Genomic DNA, 14995 nt, shown 5'->3' on the forward strand with positions numbered 1-14995 from the left:
GCAAGCGTTTGCAGCTGGTGAGAACAGCAGTGCCCATGGATTCCAAATGTGGAGGGTGCTGGTCTCTTGAAGAGTAGCCCCCAGTCCAAATCCCTAGTCATGGGTGACGAAAACGGCATGCCATAGATCGGGTAACGAGATCGACCAAGTTTAATGTTTACATTCCAGCTACTGGCTTCCTCTAAACGTGCGACTAGACGTGAGGGTATGAGAGATACCCATTTGTACGACTGAAAACAGACTAAAACATGCAGTTTACAGATTAATTTCTGCCATTTTACTGAAAGTTTTTTAGCTGCCATTTTCATCAACTTGTAATGGATATCAGAATGTTTGAGCCTTGAATATCTAAGTTGTTTTGCCTGTGTTTTGGAGTCATCTTTTACAATCTGGATTGTCCAATTGACTTAAGTCATTAATTGGATCAATCACCAAGGAATATTGATGAATGGATGCATGCTGTTTATGGGAAGGCTGCCCCACATATGCCACAATTAATATTGGGTGAATGAATTTTGGCATCGGAGAGAGTTTGGAAGATGACCCCCTGCTGTTTGATCCTGGATCCATCACTAGGATCTGAGAGCAAACAAGAATCCATGGAATAGAAACACTTCGAAGAAACCCGGGAGTTTAAAGCATCCAGATCTACTAAGGATGGCCCCCTTCCTTTGGGACACCAAAGGCACAATACACATTGGTTATTTACAATTGGAACAACCATAAATGGTGATTAATATGCCAACTTAATTGAAAAGATTGGGCAAATCTATCAAAGAAAAGCATTGCAGCAATGCTCTACTGCACATCCATCATGTTGCAATTGAGTGAGTTAAAATCTAACGTCGCATCAGCATAATTTCAATTGTCGCAATTGAACCAGCCTTAAAAAACAACACCGGTTTGGTCACAGATAAAAAGAGGACCAAGAACTTGTTGCTGTTGTGGAGGATGGTTGACAGACCAGATTTGGCCTTCTACAAAATAGTGATAACTGTCCGGGAGAAAGGATGGAATAAGTGTATTGAACGGCAATGGGACTATGTTGAAACATAATTAAAGCTCACGGCAATATTTCAATTCTAGGTCAAAACATGTTTATACCCCCCTCATACATCTCCATAAAATATATTAAAGTTTAATGCTTAGTTATTTGACACATATTTTTCAATTTGGCCACCTCTAAGATGCACCAACAGTTATCCGGTACAAAGCAGACAGGTTTCGGGTGGAAAACACTCCCTACTTGTCAAAGAATCTGCCCCTGACTGTGAGAGACACTCCCGACACCATGTGATCTTGAATGAGTCCTGCCAGGGGAGTGCCATCCTTGGGAACCAGATACTGGTTGTCAGTACCAGCTGAAAATACAAGGTAACATTCACTCAAAGAACGAAAGAGTAACATTCCAAGAAGCTTTTAGCAGTATTCCAGCCCACAAATAATAACCTAAATATGTTGTGTTAAGCATGTCACGTCTGTCTTATTTTTTTTATGCTGAACAGGTAGATCTGCCATCGGAGCGATAAAAAAAGTGCTGTTCAATTTCATTTCTTGCCACTTTTCATTTATATATTCTGGAAATCAATATTTTATTAAATCTCTCTTCACTGTAGGAAACACTGCACTGCTCTATAGAACAACTGGTAAATACCCAACGTACCCAATGCCATTGCTTCTGCCCTAGCCAATTCACTCTGAGGCAAGTGAGCATTCATTTCATCTCCATCAAAGTCGGCGTTGTATGCCTTGCAGTTGGCGTAGTGTAGACGGAGAGTCTTCTGACCAGGCAGAACTCGAACCTAAACATACCAAGTCATTAGCTGTGCAACAGTCTACAAGGATTTGTTTTGTTTTCTTTGTTTGTTTTTAATGCCACACTCAGCAATATTCCAGCTATATGACGGCAGTCTGTAAATACGAATCTGGACCAGACAATCCAGTGATTGACATCATAAGCATCGATCCACGCAATTGGTTTACGATGACATGCATCCACACTAGTCAGTGAGTCTGACCACCCGATCCCATTAGTCGCCTCTACGACAAGCATAGTCGCCTTTTACAGCAAGCATGGGTTGCTGAAGACCTACATGGGTATTTGTCTCGCAAAATAAGTTGGAAATAGCAATCAGCTGTTCACACATTTTCTCCCCTATCTATGGGTCTTTTAGTTTAAAAAAATACTTAATGTCATGGACATTATCATAAATGAAAAGAAATTTCAAAGGAAGACCGAAGACTTTGTATCTCTAATGACTAGAGTTTGTTTCAAGGCAAGTTAATAGGGAGTTGATGTGATTTGCTGATCAGTTCATTCACAATTTTGTGGAAAGAAAATTGAACAAAATCTTGGATAAAAGTAATATAATGGATTACAAACATAAGTCCAGATACACTATGAACACTTTTATAGCCATATAGTGTAATAACACGACTAACTTGCATACTTCAGTACAGGTTTGCTTTTTCTCGTGTTGTGTGCTCGCGATAAAGACTTCGCATTGTGAAATAAACTCAAAGCTTCTTTGTATGCATGTATTATACACACATTGGTAGTCCAACGGTAGTCAAATACTGTATTCCAGTATTTTACTCATCAATACATTTATGTACAGAGGCCCTTTCCCAGGTTGATTGAAGAAGAACAAAAAACACCACCCGCCCGCACTATATTTTCAAAAGCCATAGCCTGAGAACCAATTCTTTTATTTTTTTTAAGCCTTATAGACGTAATCATGATTCATTTATCCAGATATGTGTTAATCCTGATTATTTCAGTGGGGAACTCTGATTAACAAGGTATCACTGTATTGGCCATTTCTGTCATCATAGTTACATGCACAATTCATGAAAGTGAAGAAAGAATATTTAAAGTGAGTGAGTGAGTAACACCGCTTTCAACAGTATTCCAGTTATATCACGGAAAGTCAGCTTAATGTGGGAGGAAAGCCCAAAAAGATGCAGGTCTTAGACGTTTACCACTTCGGTGAAACTTCAGGCATGGTGCTGACAAACCTAGAAACATAATCGGGGCCTAACCGGGATTCGAAACACACAATCATAGCTTTCTGGCATGTCCAAGTGACGCAACTCAGCGAATTGCGGCGCCTTAGACGCCAGAATATTTAAAGAGGTGCTACACAAATATCACTCGGCCTCTCTTTTCAGCAAGTGATGCCGTAGATACAGCCGAGGCAGACATTACAGCTTCCTCGTACCCTGTGAGCCTGGATGCTGGGCCGGTGGAGTGTCGGCTGACGGTTCAGCAACATGTAGTCGCCATTCTTCAGATGCCTGTAAACCTGCAGCAGCACCAGTGATTTATTATTGAAATGATTCCACTACAAAGTCATTGAACAGGATAATACTTAAACACAGAATAGTGGTGCTGCTATTCCCCTACACCTGTATTCTGACACATTCCTCTACCCCACATACAGACATCCCCACCCCCAACATGTACTCACGATCTTGGGTTTCATCAGCCTGGTGCTGCTAGACCTGAGTACTGACATATTCCCCCACCCCACATACAGACATCCCCACCCCCAACATGTACTCACGATCTTGGGTTTCATCAGCCTGGTGCTGCTAGACCTGAGTACTGACATATTCCCCCACCCCACATACAGACATCCCCACCCCCAACATGTACTCACGATCTTGGGTTTCATCAGCCTGGTGCTGCTAGACCTGAGTACTGACATATTCCCCCACCCCACATACAGACATCCCCACCCCCAACATGTACTCACGATCTTGGGTTTCATCAGCCTGGTGCTGCTAGACCTGAGTACTGACATATTCCCCCACCCCACATACAGACATCCCCACCCCCAACATGTACTCACGATCTTGGGTTTCATCAGCCTGGTGCTGCTAGACTTGAGTACAGACATATTCCCCCACCCCACATACAGACATCCCCACCCCCAACATGTACTCACGATCTTGGGTTTCATCAGCCTGGTGCTGCTAGACTTGAGTACAGACATATTCCCCCACCCCACATACAGACATCCCCACCCCCAACATGTACTCACGATCTTGGGTTTCATCAGCCTGGTGCTGCTAGACTTGAGTACAGACATATTCCCCCACCCCACATACATTCCCATCCCTGATGTGTACTCCAAGATTCATACAGATATGGAACAGTAAAATTGAAGGCCTTTTCAATGCTTTTCAAGGATGTCAACCGCCATTTTCAAGGTTTATTTAGTTGGGTTATTGCATTAGTTATATTTTGTAAACCAACATTTACTATTTTACTATTATTTGATACTATACAAAGCAGTATGACCATCACACATTTTCCAACAAGATTTATTTTCACACCCAACAAATTAAGTTTGTCATGAATCTTTCATAGTCTCTATCATTCAAATATATCACTATGATAAATCTCACTTAAACAACATATATTAGTGTGCTTTAATACTTTTATTAACAAGTACCGTATTTGACGTAATAAGCGCCCAGGGCGCTCTCAAAATTAGAAATATAGGGCTCTTATTGGAATATTATTTTGGTGGAAAAAAAACAGAGTTGAATGATAAATTTCCTGGTTTATGCTGACAGCCTGAAATGTTTATATAAGACAGATATATGTTTCCAGAATTTATTTTCCCATAATTAAGGGTGCATATAACACACTAGTGCGTATTATACGCGAATAAATAAGTCTTGTGTACATTGATCAATCAGAAGGGGTGCTAATTGGGACTGTTCACTAGCCAATATATTAGCAAATATCGCCGTGGGCGCTTATTACGTCGAATACAGTTTATGTCATTTTTTACAAATTCAAGGCTTTTCAAGCAATGTTGGGTTTTCCAAGGTTGACACTAAATTTCACGGCTTTTCAAGAGGGACTTTAAAATTCAAGGCCTATTCAAGCCTGAATGAATCCTGGTACTCACAATCTTTGGCTTCATCAGCATGCTGCTGGAGGTGCTGGGGGTGAGGAGCTGTTTCGCGACGGCCTCGCGGTGAGTCTTGTCCTTGTTCAGGTTCACCTTCCAGCCATTCTCCAGCTCAACAAGCAGGGCCCTGTCATCAGCAGTGTGTGAGTGAATGAGTGAGTGAGTTTGGTTCCTAAGTTGCTCTGAACAGTAGTTCAGTCATAACAGGTGGGACGAAGCCCCCAACAAGGTAGGTGTTTGATGTTAACCAGCAAGCACAAGAATATGGCTGACAAACCCTAGGACATAAGAGAGCAACCATTTGGTTATCAGAGGGGGAAGGGGCTGGGATTGTTTCAAAAAAACATCATCAAGTCCCTGTTTCAGTGAAAAAAATGACATATGCCTGACAAGTGTCCAAAGATAACAGTTTATTATATTTATTAATATAAAAAAGAAAATAATCCTGATAACTGAGCACCTGTTTTGGAAAAAATAATTGAGCTCCTAAACATTATAAAAAATATACTGTTCTCAAATCCAAAACCCCTCCCTTCCAAATCAAATGGTTGCTCCCAAACCAAGGCGAATCTTGTATTGAAACAACAGATCACAGGTTACTGGCACATGTAAAGGATGTAACTTTGCACAGCAAAATGCTGCACTTCAGACATCTGGGACACACTAGCCCACTTCATGTTCAGTAGTAAGGTAAAAGTATTTACAACACTAACCCTGGATGTACATCTGGGCCGTTAATCACCATTTCCTTCAGTTCCTGGAAGTTCCATGGCGTCACTGGTTGGGGGTAAGTCAGTTTCTTGGCAAACACCAGGGGCACACCGATCTCACCAACGTTGATGCAGGGATCAGGGGAGATAACTGACCGGGCAGCATAGTTGACACGTTTACCCATCATGTTCTTTCTGAAGAGGCCAGCCTTCTTCTCAAGCAACTGTTAAGAGGTCAGGCACAGCATTATGAAGCAGGACAACTTAAACACAAACATGTCAGCACGTAATATGTGACAAAATTCACATTTGCTAGCTAAAATTTGTAGAATTTTCCTATTCGGAATATTCTATAAGTAATACGTTACCACTGTTATACCGAGGCTGTTGTCTCCCACAACTGCTGCTATAGCGAAATCTACCACAGAGATCTCAATTACCTCATGCAGCACGTGCGTAGCCACCTAGCTGCCATGTGACACCCTTCACTCTTGTCTCTTGCGAGAGCAAGTGCTCGGGGGACGGACGGGCGGGCAGCAGCCCAGTGGTAACGTATTACTTATAGAATATTCCGAATAGGAAAATTCTACAAATTACATTAAGTAATACGTTACCACTGTTATACCGAGGCTGACTACCACAGTAGGCGGTGGGGAGCACCTACAACCCGAATCCTGACTGCTAGCGTTTCTTCCGACCAGCGGAAGTAAACACCAAGGCGGAAGCACTCGATGCGCATGCACCTAGCTAGGCGTTAGTCTATAGGAATACCAAAGCACTGTCAAGCGCATACCGTAAGGCTCAATCGTCATTGCCAAAACGATTGGTGACTCCAAACAGCCCCACTGGATAGGTATTTCATCGCCGCAGCGGATGAGAACACTGTATCCGCGTGAGCTTAATCTTAGATCAGGTTAAACAGTCGAAAAGAGGGAAATTAATTTCATTCAGACCGTATATCCCAGAGCAAGCCTACTTAAAGTATGCATTAGGCGCGTGACCTAATTCCAGTATTTGTAAGCATGCATCACAAGGTTGGGATACACGACAGACAATTAAATACATAATTGTCAAAATACAAATAAGGACAAAACACACAAAAAGCCGCCCTCACCTGTGGTGTGAGTGCGCTGGTTTGCGGGACCCCAACTCCTGTACCCACGGCAGTGGGAACATTGGAGTCGACCCAGATTGACCACCATGCAAGGTCTGACGCCTGAGGAGTTCGGAATTGCGCTGGGCACACCCCTTAGGTGCCCGCTTGCGCCGCGATCTGCGGGCCAAGACGGTGCACACTCTCCACGACGGCATCAGCGACCTGTTTGAGGTAATGATTGGCAAAAACCGAGTCAGAACGCCAGTAACAACCTCGTAATATTCTGCGAACAGAGATATTCGAGTGTAGGGCAAATCACCCATTCTCACAAAGAATGTACAATTTCAAATTTAACCTGTCGCTTAGCCACTAGCCATATATTTTGCATTAAATTAACTTGACAGAGAAAGTAAATGTTGGGAATGGTATTGGGAAAGATATTACACTGACATTTTGGTTGCTTTCCAAACCATATTTTTGCAGCATCGGTCATAATAGCAACATTTTAGTATAATGTGATTGTCGATTTTAATATCAATCATGAAACGGTTGTGATTGGTTAAATGTCCTTATGTTTAAGCAAGTTATTCTTGGTTTTTCAGTAACTCTGATATATCATGCACTAGAATGCCAAATTTCACAGAGCTATCTTATTTAATGACGAAGTTATGCTTGTTAAAAACGTGTCGCCAGTTTTCAGGTAAGCTACGTTACTTTATTTCTGTTTGAAACAGCAACTGTCATTTTGAGAGATAAAAACAATATAATTGTTCATAAGACAACACGAATACACACGTTGGTGAGCCAAAGTGGTGACAGGCATCCGGTTATATGTATAAGCACTTTATGTCACGAAAATAGCACCATTTTTGAGAGTTGAGTTAAGCTTGTAAGCTACGTTACTGCCGATACATAAAAACTGGTCTCCCGATTATGGTACAGGGATTATGCTCATGTTGCCTAAGTGCTGTCTGCTTGTCAAAGTGAGAAACAAGATTGTAAATATATTCCACGTGTGTTGAGGATGTTTTATAGATCGAGATGTAAGCTACGTGATGTAAGCTACGTGACATCTTGAAATAAAAAAGGGAGTTAATTACAGGAACATTAAGTCTACACTTTATGCCAACACTGAGAAGGCATAAGTGCTAATTCCCACCAATCAGCAGTTGTTCCCCTTGTTTACCACATGTTTCCAGTCAAAACAGGTGATTTCAAGACAGGAAAAAACTGTGTAGGTTTTTACAGATTTTCTGAATTAAAAAGGTGTGAATATGTATATATTTTTCTTTTGAAAGTTTAATAGGTCAGAATTTACATAAAATCAAGCATTATTGAAATATAAATCACTTGCCTTTTTTACGTTTTTTAGTGTTATAAGTGCATGGCAGTGATGATATGTTTGTTGCTTGAATAAACAATACTAATGTTTTGAAGGCCATTGACATCAAAATTCACATGATCTAAAAGGAAATCAATAGATTTGTTGATCAAGTTTTCTCTCCAGATAAATAATTTTCCAATAGTGTTTCAGTATATACAGTTTTTTTATAATGTTTGCTGCTTATTACTGGTGGTAACGTAGCTTACACATTTTCTGTGAAGAACATATTTGTTACCTGATCTGTGTCATTATGTGTTTGTTGGTGGACATTTTCACACCCTAGGTGCCAGATGTAATGATGACAGTTTACATTGAAGAGTAAATACTTAGTCTATCCTTGTTAGTCTTGCTGAAATCACAATATTCATGAAGGTAACATAGATTACAATTTATGTAACGTAGATTACTATAATCATATCAGAGCAGTTTCTGATGTTGTATTTAACTGTAAGCGTTAGTTTGACTATCGAGGTACAAAGTATTTCCAGAATGTATGAACAAAAATATCATCCATGTTATTTAAACACCACGATGTAGTTTATTTTATTGAATATTCTTAATTCAAATTAAAAATCAGGAAGATTTTCCTTGATATTATTAGATTTTGTTTTTTTAAAAGGTTTTCACTTTAAAACTTCTTTATGTTTCTTAAGAAGACAATAACAAGAAATGATTACATACCTGAATCATTGTTACAAGTCTGGAAGCTCCATTGTAAATTTGTTTGTTTGTTTGTATAGTATTATGTAATCTACGTGACTGAATAAGTATTTGTTATCTTGCAAAAATGTATTACTTTATTGTTTAGATTTTCTGTCATGTTATTCTTTGTTGATGAACGTATAGATACATACGATCATAGGTTGACTTTGTTTTCCTGAATATTAAGGCATGTAGAAATCATTAACAGGTTTTGTTGAAAACAACCGTCTAAAAATCACTTTATTGTTTAAAGGTCAGCTCCATCATTGTTCAACAAGATTGGCATACCTTACTTGTGAACAATTAATAACGTGATGGTTTTCTACAAAGTCATAATGATAAAAAGGAAAACAGATTTGCAATAACTTAACATTTACATTATTTTATAGACATATGGTGGTCACGTAGATTACATCCTGCTTTATGGGTTAGAGTTAATAACTTTGTTATTGGCAAAGCTTGAGTGCCAAAATTTTATATACTTGTTTTTTAATGTTTGTTCTACGAATAAAATATCATTTCATGGTGAAAGCTGAGACTTTAATTTTTCAAGTTTCCAAACTGTTATTGTACATTCTTCGTGAGAATGGGTGAAATGTTGCCGCTAGCGCCCTGATCTCGTGCGGGTTTGACCCCGCTACCGGTAACCCCCGAGACCGGTACGCCAGATTGATGACAGAACGAAGCCACAACGCAATCGAGTTGCGAGTTATGTCAACCGTGCGATTAGGGTTACACGATATGAACAGACGGTCACGCCCTTGTCTACGTTCATTCGAAGCCTTAAGATAATACTTAAGGGCCCTAACCGGACACAGCGCTCTGTCCTCAGTATCAGCAGGATGTAAGATTTCTTTGAGTGATCTTACAGTGAATTCTCTCTCCGTTTGCCTGACTCTCTGATTCTTGGCGACGAAGCCCATGAGCAGGCCCAGGCGGACCGCTCCTTCGTCACCCCTATCGAATCGTACCTTGGCGACATCGAGTGCATGAATTTCGGATACACGTGCCGACGTGGCAAAGGAGAGGAGAAATGCTGTTTTCCAAGTCACATGCCGGAACGAAGCACTATGCAAGGGTTCATACGGAGCTTCCGTAAGTGATTGCAACAATAGGGAAAGATCCCAGGCCGGTGCCCGAAGGCGGCCCTTCTTAAGATCGTGCTGTTTGAAACCCTTGATAATACCCCGTATCACCGGCTCTTTGGAGAAACTGGTACCCATAGCAACGTCCCGTACCGTAGCAACGGACGAGACATAGTTGGCAATGGAACCCCCGGAGAGTTTCCAGGTCTCTCGCAAGTGAGACATGAAACGAGCAATATCCTGCACAGATACCTTATCTGGCGAATGAATGTGATGTTTACAACACCACTTCGTGAAAATAACCCAACGTGCATTATACACCTTCTGGGTAGAATCACGATGCATACTAACGTATGCCCGAGACGCCCGGCGAGAAAAACCTTTACTCCTCAGACGCTCGGTGACAACATCCACGCGTGCAGATTGAACTGCCCTGCGTTTGGATGAAGCTGACGGGTGTGAGGGTGGATCAAGAGATCCGGTCTCACAGGCAGTGGGAGTGGCGACTGCGTGACCTGGGTCAGCAAGTCGGGGTACCACGATCTGTTCGGCCACATGGGCACGATCAGTAACATTCGACAGCGAACTCCTCGGAGCCGGCTGAGAATGTGTGGTATCAACGCTGTCGGCGGGTAAGCATAAGCGTCCAAGCCCGTCCAGTCTAACGCGAGAGCATCGTGATCGATGGCCCTCGGGTCTGGGACTGGTGATACAAACAACGGGAGTTGATTGTTGAACCGCGTTGCGAACAGGTCGACCATTGGACGACCCAAACGTTCGCACAGCCACTGAAACACTACTGGGTTCAGCATCCACTCTGTGGGGCTCGGATCCTGAGGCCTCGATAGAGCATCGGCCAGTACGTTCCGCACACCTGGGATGTGACGGGCACGTATCTGGCACGGGACACTGTCCACCAGAGCGTAAAACTCGAACGTGAGATCGAGTAGCGAGTGACTGTGGGTTCCCCCCAGTTTGTTCACATAGGACACTACCGTCGTGTTGTCGGTCGCCAGCATGAGCCGGGCGTCGACGAGACGATGCTTCCAGTGATTGACTGGATGGATCACTGCCTTGAACTCGAGACAATTGATGTGAAGACCTAGTTCGTCTACGCACCACAGCCCTGAGCTCACTTCCCCCTCTAGATGGGCGCCCCAGCCCACTAGAGAGGCGTCTGTATACAGGTTCAACGTGGCCCGGTAGGGCCGCATAGAGACTCCTGATAAGACATTGTAAGGGACCGTCCACCACTCCAGATGCGGTCGGAGCCGATCCGGGAGGGCGACGGTCGCACTGTTCACCTCCGTTGCTAACAACTGGATTAAAAACCGTTGCAGCGGGCGGAGTTGGAGACGACCCCGTTCGGTGCAGTCCTGGGCTGATACAATTAGCCCTAACAGCTGTTCCCAAAAGTGAACAGTCTGTTGCACCGCTAAGACTTTGGCAATCATCACCTGAATCTTGTGCCACCGGTCTGGGGGGACAAAGAGGCGATGGGACACCATGTTGAACACGACCTCCGATGAACAGCAAGTTCTGAGAAGGGGTTACCGTATTTTCTTGAGTATAGTGCGCACCCATGTATAATGCGCACCCCCCTCTAGCGGGTTCAATATTTTGGAAAAAAAGAAATTTGAATATTATGCGCAGAAATTTTTTACACCGTACCCTTTCAGCGAAGTCCGGCAAACGAACGGGTGCTGAGAAACTTCGTCAGTACAAATTCGAAATTTGAGATAAAAAATCACCAGACATGTTTATTTACCGTTTAAATAGTATTTATTGTTCTGCTAGGCATTGTTTTATATTTAGGGATTAAGATTACCTTGCGTATTTTCTCGTCAACTAAGCTGGAAACAGCAATCAGCTGTACACACGTTTTCTTGGAATCGACCGGTGATTCGGTCAAGACACACCCAATGATATAACTTTATAAGATTTTTAATGCAAGGATCGGCAACAATTGTATCTGAAACAATTTTATTTATCAGGAATAATATATTCCATTATTTTCTTAATTATATGCAACCTTTAATAAACATATTTAAAATAATAATAACCCTAAGCGAAGCAGCTGATCGCTATTCCCGGGTATTATTTTTTACATGGAACATGTCTGACCAGTCACCGTCAAGGCTCACGCGCACATGATCACGTGATCACGAGAATTTCATGTTGACATAGAATCGTCAAACAAAAACAAATATGACTTTTAACGAGTCAAAGTATGTCATTTATGATATATGTATCCATTCTCTGTCAACTAAAGTTTGTTTCAAGGCGTCAATAGCGGTATTCTGACCGTGGTTGCTGTTAATAACGGTGAGTTGTGCGATCTTCCGATCGCTTCACACACGATTTCGCCGAAATTAATAAAAACAATACTATAAGGAATTTTGAATAAAATCAATGACATAAGTTACAAACATAAGTTCAGATATACAAAGAACACTTTTTATAGCCATAATTATTTTGCGTACTTCAGTATGGATTTGTTGACATGGTATTCCCGGTGTTTTGTGCTCACGGTAATGTCTTTCCATGGGGAAAAAAAACATCCAAACTCATAATTCGTGTATAATGCGCACCCCCTTCTACAATGCTGTGTTTTTTCGAAAAAAAGTGCGCACTATACTCAAGAAAATACGGTAACTCGCTCTTGGGGAGATTGATAATCCACCCCAATTGCTCCAAGAGCCGCCGTGCGAAAACGAGATGGCGTGACAGGGTGTCCGTCATTCGATTTGCTACTAGCGAGTCGTCCAGTTACGCGAAGTACCGGACACCCCTCCTGTGGAGGAACCCCACTATGGGGGTGGTTAACCGGGTAAACAGCCAGGGAGCGGACGTGTGCATCATTCTGAGTTTGGCACTGTCCTACTTGGGAACGAGAAATATCCTGGAGTAAAACCCCGGTGTTATTTCTGGTAGAGCTAACTCCCGTACTGCCCCTTCTCCACCAACCTGCCGATGGCATCGGCGAGGATGGGAAGATCGGTTTCCGAATCGAAACCTGCCAACGGGGCAACGGTGAGCGGCGGATTCGCTTTGAGATCAAGCCGATAGCCGTACCGAATCGTGTTGACCACCCACGGGTTGTCGAACACATGTTCCCAATTCTCCCAGTAAGTCTGGAGTCTGGCTCCCACTTGGGAAGGAGAGGGGGCCCTGACAGGCTGCGGCAGGCGCAACTGTCCAGGGCCAAGTGACTCGGGTTCGCCTAAGGGCCAACCGAAGTTGGCGCTGTCGGCATACGAACCCCTCCAATGAGAGTCACCTGGAGGGGCCCTTGCCGTCCTTAGACGACTTGGGCTTCCCCCAGTTCCCCGTCTTCCCGCGAAAAGGCAGCTGATTGCCCAAACCGGAGCCCTCAGGGCGGGGCTACTTCCCAGAGGAAGAAGAACCCGACCCCTTAGACCTACCGGCCGCAGCAGCCTGGGGTGCGCTCCGGTTAGGAGCGGCACCCAGGTGCCTATGCAGGGACCCAACAAGAGCAAGTGTGTGCCGAGAGTCCTCGGCAGCGTACTCCAGGGAAGCATTTAAACTGAGCAGGCAGTTGTAAATGCGCTGGTCACGGTCCGTGGGAGAACCTTCGACCAGACGGGCCGCTGCAGCCAAGTAAGTGTCTCCGTGAGACATGGAGTGCCGAGCGAGGGCGTCCAGCTGGTGCAAGGTAGCTTGCGTTACCGTAGCAGCCGGTGGGGCACGGACACCCAACCGCTCAACATGGGCCTCCGCGGTAGGACCAGCCTCGGGAAAGGATAGGTCATGTACCGGGAATAAACCCTTTCTCCACGACGTCGGAGGCAACGGGAGACCCCGACCGGAGGCCGCGGCGAAGGCGTTCTCCAAGGAAGGCTTGATACCGCGCAGCAAGGTTGATGCAGGGAAAGCCGTGTCGGAAGACTCATCGTATACCTCGGAGGAACCCACAGTCGTGGATTCCCCGCGGTACCGGCCTGGGCATGTCCTCAAAGAGGTCATAAACCATGGCCACGTGGTCCTTAACCGATAGCGGGAGCAACGGTTCGGGGGAAGGACCGGTGACCACGGGAGCCGCCGCCGTACCGGTGGACCCCGCGTCCGACCCCGCGTCCACCAAAGTGGCTGGGGACGGAACAGCCAGTGGCCTATCCTGAGATAAGGCCGCCAGCTTGGAGTCCACAAGTTATGCAAGTAATGCAGCGACGGAAACCCCGGACAGCCCACGGGCCGCCAAGGGATCCACCGCAGCTGTGGTGGTGGTACCCGCAAGGGGACCCCGACCGGACGAGCCGGCCACCACAGGGGTGGAACGGACTGCACATACAGCCGGTAGCGCTTGCTTGCGGCACACCCCGCAGCTCCTGGTTGCGGGGGTAGAGGGGGTGGAGGACGGCGAAACATCCATGTCAGACATTTTGTTTGTACTATGAACAAAGAGCAAAACATGGTTACAACACACGCACCACAAATAGTCACAAACGAGTATTTTCACAAGAAAATAAACGAGCAATGGGAATATAGAACATACACATATAACATATAGAGGAATAAGTGATGTAAAAACCCCAAGATATACTAGAACAGGGGAACGTAAGACGCAACGTGCATACGAGACACCCCGCAAGTATATAGAAAAAAAAGGGCGGGAAAAATATTTCCTTTTGGCGGGAAAAATATTTCCAAGCGTAGTTACAGCAAACGCCCCGTAAAGGCACAGTTTATTAGAGAGAATAAACAGTAATAAATATCACCGAATGGTCGGAGAAACAGGAACGCTTGAGCAGTTTATTGTACGTCTTGCTAGAGCAAGCGAAGAGACAAGAGTGAAGGGTGTCACATGGCAGCTAGGTGGCTACGCACGTGCTGCATGAGGTAATTGAGATCTCTGTGGTAGATTTCGCTATAGCAGCAGTTGTGGGAGACAACAGCCTCGGTATAACAGTGGTAACGTATTACTTAATGTAATTAGTCTGTGCTTGGTTATTATTGTGGAAAACATGTCACCAAATCTTTTAGTTATGTTTTACTTATATGTCAAGATGATCAGTATGCTTCAAAAAGGAGAGTGTGCACACACCCTGCATCTCCTCTGGATCCGTGTA

General features: G+C 44.0%; 1 protein-coding gene across 3 annotated transcripts in view; it reads right to left on the reverse strand.

Annotated features, from left to right (window-relative positions):
* LOC124138813 (DNA-directed RNA polymerase I subunit RPA1-like) overlaps window positions 1-14995 on the reverse strand; it is a 58051-nt gene that overhangs the window by 32518 nt on the left and 10538 nt on the right. For all 3 annotated transcript variants that reach the window (XM_046505693.2, XM_046505691.2, XM_048399739.1), the window contains exons 9-13: window positions 5642-5862; window positions 4926-5055; window positions 3222-3305; window positions 1664-1802; window positions 1247-1361 (exon numbers count right to left, since the gene is read on the reverse strand). In XM_046505693.2, coding sequence (XP_046361649.2) covers window positions 1247-1361; window positions 1664-1802; window positions 3222-3305; window positions 4926-5055; window positions 5642-5862 — 689 coding nt within the window. The remainder of the gene's footprint in view (window positions 1-1246; window positions 1362-1663; window positions 1803-3221; window positions 3306-4925; window positions 5056-5641; window positions 5863-14995) is intronic.

Source organism: Haliotis rufescens, unplaced genomic scaffold, assembly GCF_023055435.1.
Source record: "Haliotis rufescens isolate VD_foot unplaced genomic scaffold, xgHalRufe1.0.p SCAF_2, whole genome shotgun sequence".
Taxonomy (NCBI): Eukaryota; Metazoa; Mollusca; class Gastropoda; order Lepetellida; family Haliotidae; genus Haliotis; species Haliotis rufescens.